General features: G+C 35.8%; 1 protein-coding gene across 1 annotated transcript; it reads right to left on the bottom strand.

Annotated features, from left to right (window-relative positions):
* Positions 1 to 2295: 2295 nt before the first annotated feature.
* Positions 2296 to 8220, bottom strand: LOC107827261 (alpha-mannosidase I MNS5). Its single transcript, XM_016654356.2, has 15 exons — positions 7956 to 8220; positions 7651 to 7693; positions 7469 to 7534; positions 7299 to 7360; positions 7102 to 7201; positions 6701 to 6883; positions 5589 to 5637; positions 5267 to 5446; positions 5004 to 5124; positions 4768 to 4849; positions 4495 to 4580; positions 4244 to 4344; positions 3977 to 4118; positions 3688 to 3838; positions 2296 to 2749 (listed from the first exon to the last, which is right to left on the bottom strand). Exons 1-15 carry the CDS (start codon positions 8096 to 8098, stop codon positions 2522 to 2524), a joined length of 1737 nt encoding a protein of 578 aa, XP_016509842.1. The 5' UTR covers positions 8099 to 8220; the 3' UTR covers positions 2296 to 2521.
* Positions 8221 to 8275: the final 55 nt, after the last annotated feature.

The following is an 8275-nucleotide window of genomic DNA, read 5'->3' as shown; positions in this document are numbered from 1 at the left end:
TTGGTTTAGAATTTCGAGCTACAACAATTCTACAGTTTCTATCACATTAATGCTTTAGTTTCTTCTTTTGCGTCTGCTTATATGATATTTGCTCTTTTTTTCTTTTTCTTTTGCTATCATATAGCTGGTTTGGCCAAACTGCAAAAATCAACTTATCTTGAGAAGTGCTTTTTTTCAAAAATGTTTTTCTTAAAAGTACTTTTGGTGAGAAGTAGTTTGTGTTTGACTAATTAGTTTGAAAAACACATCTGAGCAACAATTAGTGTTTGGCCAAGCTTTAAAAAACTGCTTCTAAGTGTATTTTTCTCAAAATTGCTTCTCAAAAAAGTGCTTTAGGATAGAAGCTACTTTTTTCTGCTTCTCCAAAATTGCTTCTGCTTCTTTTTTTCCTTCCAAAAGCTTGGCCAAACACCTTAATTTTTGGCCAAAAGTGATTTTGGCAAAAAAAAAAAAATACTTTTTGGCCAAAAATAAGTTTGGCCAAATAGGCTAATAGTTATAATCTTTTGTCCTCGTAGTCATGTAAATAAAAACACTTCTCAGGGAGCACAAATGCTGGTTTAAGAAATATGAGAATTATGTTCCCCACCTTCTTCATGTGACCGTACCGCCATATATGAGAAAACATGTGTTTCCCTGCTTTTAAAAGTTTCAATTTCAACCGGTACAGTCAAACATTTTCAAAAAGATGAAATTATATTTTCCTTTGTGATAGATAAATTTAAAAAAAAAAAAAAGGAATACTTTTATATGAGCACATTTTCATTGGCCAATTGGATTTTTTGAAAACATAGTCGAATTAGAGTATCACGCTGTTATAAAGTCAAGATCCTATATGTGCAAAGCAGTCGAAGAGAAAACATTTTAATTACAGCCAGCTTTGCTGCGTACTCACTACCATCAACAAACCAGTAATGCCAGACCATCCAATCAGTATAACACTAACATTTTTTTAACACGTGTCTTTTGATGACGGGCCGTCGTCTTTGGATCCGGAAAATATCTCTTCGTCACATTATGGGCCGTACTTTTGGGCCTTTAATACACGTAAGGACAACAGAGAGATCAAGGAAAACGACGACGGGGCCCAATAACTTGGGTCGTGGCTTTGAAATTCGGGAGCCGAATTGACCTACTCTTTATCCCCAAAAGAGAAACAAAAAAGATTAGAAGTGTCAGCTGCCATGGGGTCCGTACAACCTTGTCATTTCACTTTCCCATCACAGTTCTTTGGAATCCAGCTGTTAGGACAGTAGATCGTGGAGATCGGCCCACTGTTTACAAGATTTGGGCCTGCCTCAAATCTTCTCTTAGTAAGGACTAGATCGTAAAACGAGTCCTCAATTATGACTAAATACTTTTTGTTTCATTCTCAATACGTTAAGAAACCGTTAGGTTGATGTTTGAAATAATACAATATTTGGTTGCCTGCAAAAGAAAAAAGTTATCTTGCATAATTAATATAGTGTTTGGTTGGCTATATTAAGTGGGCGTTTGGACATAAGAATTGTAAAATTCTGGAAAAAAGTGAAAAAAGTTTTTCGTGAAAATGATATTTTAAAATCAAAGTTTTGTTTGGACATGTATATAATTTCAGGTTATTTTTGAATTTTTGTGAATTATTTAAGTAAAATTTCGAAAAACAGCTTTTTGAAGTTTTTCAAATTTTCAAAAATTTCAAAATTCATCTTCACTGATTAAAAAAAAAAAAAAAGTGGAAAAAAGGTGAATTTTTTATAGCCAAACGGGCTCTAAATAATACATGTATTACGAGATGTATTATTTCATGCAGGATAAGAATACGTGTACTAGCAATATTAGAATGGAGGTGAAGAGTGAGGACTATTACACTTATATTAAAATCCCCAAACCAATGCATGGAACTTTTCCTAAAGGAGTTCATATCTTGGACTTCAAGATGTTTCCAAGAGTGGCAATGTCAACAAGTTAATACCTCTAAAAACGTAATGATTAACGAGGAAACCAACTAGAACAATGGCAAAATCAAATTAAACAAAGCTTCATGGAATATGATTATTGACAATAAAAAGGAAAAAAAAAATACACCAGACACAACTAGTAGAGATGTTAAACCGCAGAAGATACTGCAGAAATTTCTCAAAATTTTCCACCTGGATTACAAGAACAAGGTGAAAGATAAATAACAAATATCTACCTCTTTGCTTTCTCTTCCTTGTTTTCACCATGCTCGAACTGCTAATATAAGACATGCCACACAGCCACAGAGTAATAACAAGCCAACAACATGATTCTTATGGCAGCAAAATGCTTATCTTTTGATTAACTTCATTCCGGCACGCTCTTAATGCTTTTAAACATATAAACAAAATTCCTGTGACAACTTTTTGAGTGTGTTTTACATTTTAATCTTGACCTATATCTCATGAGAATGCTCTTAGTATTACCTTTTGACTCTTAAGATATAGTATACAAAAATGAACATTTTCCTAAAACCTGTGTACCTTGTCTGTTGCAAAAGAATATGAAGATATACATCCTTTTATATGTACGACCAGAGACCACAGTATCCAGCCATACTGCATGACCTCCGTCTACAGGTGTTGGCATCAAGACCACAATCAACATCACTGAAACATCTGTGATCAGCGCGAGTATCAGGGATGTGGCAAGCACTTTCAAGTCGCCTTTCATTCGATTCATGGTGAATCATAGCAGCTGGACAAACTCGAAGTGACATGGCACTGGTTCGTTTTATCTGCTCTCCATTCTACGCAAGTTAAATAAATAGTCATTCCTTGAGCTCATGTTTATCTGCTTTTACTAGTGTAAATGACAAGAGTTGTGCAATCAACTAAGCAAGAACTTGTGAACAGACCAAGGTAGACACACTCCTCAACTTGACAAGAACGAGCAGACCAAGTCCTTTGTTAGTTATCAAGCAATGTTCTGCTACTTGATAAAAATCATGATCCTATTTTCTTTAAATGTATCTCATTAATATACTAGTAAAGAGGGACTTTGTGAGTCCAGGAGAATATAGGTACCAATTGACCACCATTGAATACCATCAAATTTCTCGTCTAGGTTGAGACGGCCTAATAATGTTTAAAAAACATTGTCTTATATGAAAAAAAAAATAAAGTGCTTTTACTGGCCTTCGATTAAGAAAAAGCCTAACTAATAGAATCTGAATCACCCAAGCCCATTTAAACTGATTGACATAGGACGATTTATCGAGTTTTTACTCGTTTTCCACCTCTAGGTGGTACTTGAGAAACAACAACAATTACTATAACCTCAATCCCAAACAAGTTGGGGTTGGTTGTATGAATCCTCATAGACCATGTTACTTCATTTAAACTCATATCATGCCAATAGTATACAAAATAAAAGTACTAAAAGTTTCTGTATGTTTTCTACTCGTTTTCCACCTCTAGGTACTTGAGAAACTGAAAGGTAAGATAACAGAGATACGAATACAGCAGGATATATGAACACTGAAGGGTCAGCATTAAGATGTGCAAGTTTGTGATATGATGCAGCAGATAAGACTATTTCTCTTCAAGGACTGACTCAGGATGCACCCACTTGCCATTGGAAATGGAGGGAATGCTCATGGAAAGAAAAGCAGACGAAGAAACAAATTTACGTATAAAACTAGACAACACAGACCAAACACAATTGTTAGTGGGAAGGAAATTATACCTTGACAGAACTTCCATTACTTAGATTATAAGCCTCAGGAAGCCTCTCATGCCAACTGCGTCTAACAGGCAGGGGATGACCCTCAGTTGTAAATATGTAATTTTGATTAAGGAGAAATGAATCATCAAAAAGTAGATACAAATACTTGCACCTGCAGAAATCAGGAGAGAATTATGCAGCCATAATTGCATGGACAATCATCACATGTGGAGGGAGACTTGATCAAACATCAGTCAGCTTCCATACTGTACGTGTTATGCAAATAAGATGAAGATTCAAAAAGGCTTACGTTTCTGCTAGGAAGAAACTATGCTGATGGTCTTCTAATTGCATTGTAGTCACGTCCCTAATGCTGGCAAAGCCACCTTTAACTCTTGTGTGTGCATTCAGAGAATTTATTATTGATTCACCCACTTCCATGTACCATGGATCTGTTAAGAGAAAAATATTACTGAAAGTTTGAGAAGAGATTGTCTTTATCACAAATTTTAGAAGCTAAAAACGGCTATTTTGAAGAAACCAAAATTATGACTGGGCAAAAAGAAGAGTCATACACCTTTGGTTGCTTGGTATAAGTAAAATGTGGACTCTGCCAATTCAGGGCGTAAAGGATAGTATTTTTCAGTAGGATGCAACATCTGATGGTCCAGCAGATACCTAAATTATTGAAAAGGTTCCTATAAGGAAAACAACCATCACAGGTAAAACCAATTATGCTAGAGCTAGCTTATCGCAAGGAAAATAGTGGGAGAAGCAGGAAAAAGGGCTTAAGAAAACAAAGGAAAGAATGGAGGAGAAACATCTTACCTCTCTGGAAGTACTCCATATTGCTTCCACACCTTGAAAAATTCGCGGTGTGATGAATTAGCTGCATCGATATCCCCAACTTGAACCTGAGACCACAAAGATCACCTTGGTTATCACCTCCAGTTTTCACTAGAGTTTTTCTTTTACGTACATAAGAAACGAGTATTTTATTAAAGAGAACGGATGTGCAGACGTGGACTATATGTCCTCATTCACAACAAAGAATTACATAAGTTTTCCTATGAATTTATAAGCTACAGATTTCCTTCTTACTTGCAGACCGGGCCAGAATGCTTGAAGGCTTGTGAGCTGCCAGTATGTTGCTTTTCCAGTTCTCATGTCTGCTTCATGATACCTACACAAAATTAAATGTTGTGATCTTGGTCTGACTGCTGAATATGAGAACTGCCGAGGCTAATGAAACAATAATCAGATTAACTGCTTGAGATGATGGAGATACAACAACAACAAAGAATCCAAAATTTCCAGATAAGGTGTGATTATAGTACCACGGGCCATGCCTAAAGTATTTCTGCACAGCAATGTAAGCAGATTGAAACATCTTCCAGAATTCATCTCTTCCAAATAGAACATATGCTTTCATTAGATATTCATAGAATGAATCCACACCTAAAAAACAGCAAAAAAGCAATGACATATAAAGAGATTACATGTTGCTCAGAGACATGGATAAAACAAGGAAGGGTGGGGGCATTATCTAGCTACAGCAGTGGAGAATTCTCCTAAAATGTGCTATACTACAGAATCATACCAGCTCCAATTCCAGAAGAATACTCAATCCAGTTTCCAGTTGCTACATCCAGTGTAGTGCCAAGAAGATTTAGAGAACTCCGCATGCTCCATAACTTACGAAGAGCACGCAAAGCTGCCGTCTCAAATCTTGGATCACCGGTTAAACGTGATAATGTACCCATTTCAAGGATTAGAGAACCTAGTAAAATGGAAAAATAATCCAATAATGTTATGCTAAGACTTCATTGGAGGCTGGTCACTGGTGAAATCTATTTGATGGAAGCTATAAAAGTTCAGGGAAAGAGATAAAGAGGTAATGTAGGAACGAAGAAGTAATTTACCACATCCAGATGTGCTCGTTTCAGTTGTCTCATCCGCCATTACACCATGCTGTCACATGTTGCATTTACCGTGTCATAAGTTCATCTTTCACAGATCAAGTGCAACACATCACCCCCATAATTCTTCTAAAAACAAGTTCTACTTGCTATGCAAGAACTTATGTGACATACAATAGTGCAAGTCATGGACTGATCAATGGCAAGCAAGGTTTTGAAAATCTTTAAAAGTATTCTAAGACGAATTTAGGTGCAACAAAATATTTCCATAAGTCAACTGAATCTTTTTTTAGATGGAATAAATCAACAGAATCTTATTTTCTCATATTTCTGTCACAGTAACACGTATTAACTGGACAAGGGAAAAAGAAAATCAAAAGTTGGTTGCATATTTGTAGTATTTCTTATATCAAATGTACCCGGCATTATGCAGGACACAAGTCAATGGCGTAAATGGTCCGCCAAGCACATTTAAATTAGATGACCTGGTCTAAAGTTGGACCAGAGATATCAGTAAAGGGAGTTTTTATCATGAAAATAATAACTTTGAAAGCTTCAAACGCAACTGGCATTAGGCAGGAACTAAACTGCAGCTGATCGGGATGTAAGCATAATAAAAAATTGAGCTTCAGCGTAAGTAAACACAATTTGAAATTAATTATCTCAATCAAGAAATCATAAAATTAAGTGACTACACAAATAAATTGTCCAAAATCCAGTGCCTGTGTTCTTAATAACAGTAAATTCATAGAAAAGGTTCCCTTTTTATCCCCACTAATGTTGTCTTAATTATGTGCATAATTGTACTAGGTCAAGATGCCAAACTTGATAATTGAAGGGTATATTTTTGTTCTTTAATTTCCTTCCTTGATAAGACAGCTGTCATAATAAAGAATATCTTGCTAAAATGGTAATCGACAAGGTTATCATAATATCTTGACCTTAAAGTAAAAGCATAAACTAACTTGAATATCTCTTCAACTGATTTATTTCCATCAAGCATTTCCTTGCTTTTTAGTTATGTTGTCCAGAAGTACCTCTCTATGAGTATCTCTTGCATACATTGTGATAAGAATTACCAAACAAGAAAGCAGTAAGATTGATGATATGTACACCTTTAAGTTGATCCAAGCATAAGGTAATCCGGTTGGAGTATCGAAAGCAGGTAGAAAGCGTTGTCCCAAATCTTCAGCCAGGTCAAGGAGTTGATTCTTATAAGTTCCTTGAACCAACCTGTTCGTAGAATCAGTGGCAAGAATATGAGCAGAAACAAGTCCTCCAAGAACTCTTATGTTGCACTACAATTGGTGATCAGGAAAAGAGAAAAATTATTAAGCGACTTGAATAAAACGTGACCCAGCGCATATATCCTCCTTGATTGAGTGCTTGGAAATACTACTTAAATATGGTTATCAAAAGTACTAATTGCGAGAAAAAAATTGAAGATACACAAGGCAAGCACAATCACCCAATTAGACCTTACAAAGAAATGTAAATGTTACAATGTATGTATTACCTCAAACAGATTTATCCTTGCATCAACATCAAATGATAGATTTTCGGATAGCCAAAGAATAGCCTTTTCAAACTCAGTGTAGTTACCCAAGATTGCGAGGCTGGAACAAAATATGGATGAAAAAAAATAAATGGTCCAAAATAAAAATGATATATAATTGGTTCTGAGTTGCAAGAAGAACAACAAGTGTAACCCACCTGGAGAGTGATTCAATTAGGGTAAGAGCTGATCCATTGTACTGCTGCGGCAGATGTTCAAGCTAAATATCGCCACACATGGTAAAACGGTTATACAATTAGTAATAAAATAACTTGTGTTCTTCAATGAGAATTCTCTGAGTGACGTAAAATTAAAGACATACTCCTACCTTCAAATTTCCAAGTTCACTTAGAGAATCTGTGTAGGCTTTGCTCAGAGGTTTCAGCTCATCATGCTGCCACAAAAATTGGATAGCAAAAAAAAAGTACCTTGAGTTGGTATTATCTGGAGCCATATTCAATTGCAGCAGATGGTATGAATAGGAAAAATAAATGCAGAGGTTTGTCTCACCGGAAAAGCATACATCATGTAGTTATCATAAGCATGGTAAAACCTGCCACACCAGAAAACTTAATTTAATAATGTAGGATTTTAACAAGCAAATTATGTTAATTGTACTCTCCTCCCCTCTTGTATGCTAGAAAATGACAATGGAATATGAAAATGAGCATATTATATCTACTTCATGTGTAATTTGCGAGGAAATTAAACTTCAGACGATATACTCATCAAAAGCCTTTTCAAGTTTTTGAATAGGAAATCGTCTTTATTTGATATTAATTAAATATAGGCGATTGAGACAAGTTTAGGCTTACATTTCGCGAACTCTGTCGCTCATACGCTTCCTTTTAGCTGCCATAAGATTGGTTGGGTGTTGTTCTGACAAACAGATGATAAATATGGAGGGAGAGATGACAAGATAGAGCAGAATCCATATTGCCACCGCTGATCGAAACATATTTGATGCTTCTCTTTTGAGATAGGAAAATTAATGGAGGGAAAATTGGAGAAGAAGATGGGTATTGAGAAGCGAGGGACGAGGGGGTTGAAAGTGCAGTAGATCTTGGATCTGTTGTGATGTATTCAAAATTCCTTGTCAGCATTGCTTCGTTGGAGAGCCCAATCACAAGCCGCC

This window comes from Nicotiana tabacum, chromosome 6, assembly GCF_000715075.1.
Source record: "Nicotiana tabacum cultivar K326 chromosome 6, ASM71507v2, whole genome shotgun sequence".
Classification (NCBI taxonomy): Eukaryota; Viridiplantae; Streptophyta; class Magnoliopsida; order Solanales; family Solanaceae; genus Nicotiana; species Nicotiana tabacum.
Note: the sequence above shows the minus strand (reverse complement) of the source record. Positions and strands in the feature narration are given on the sequence as shown.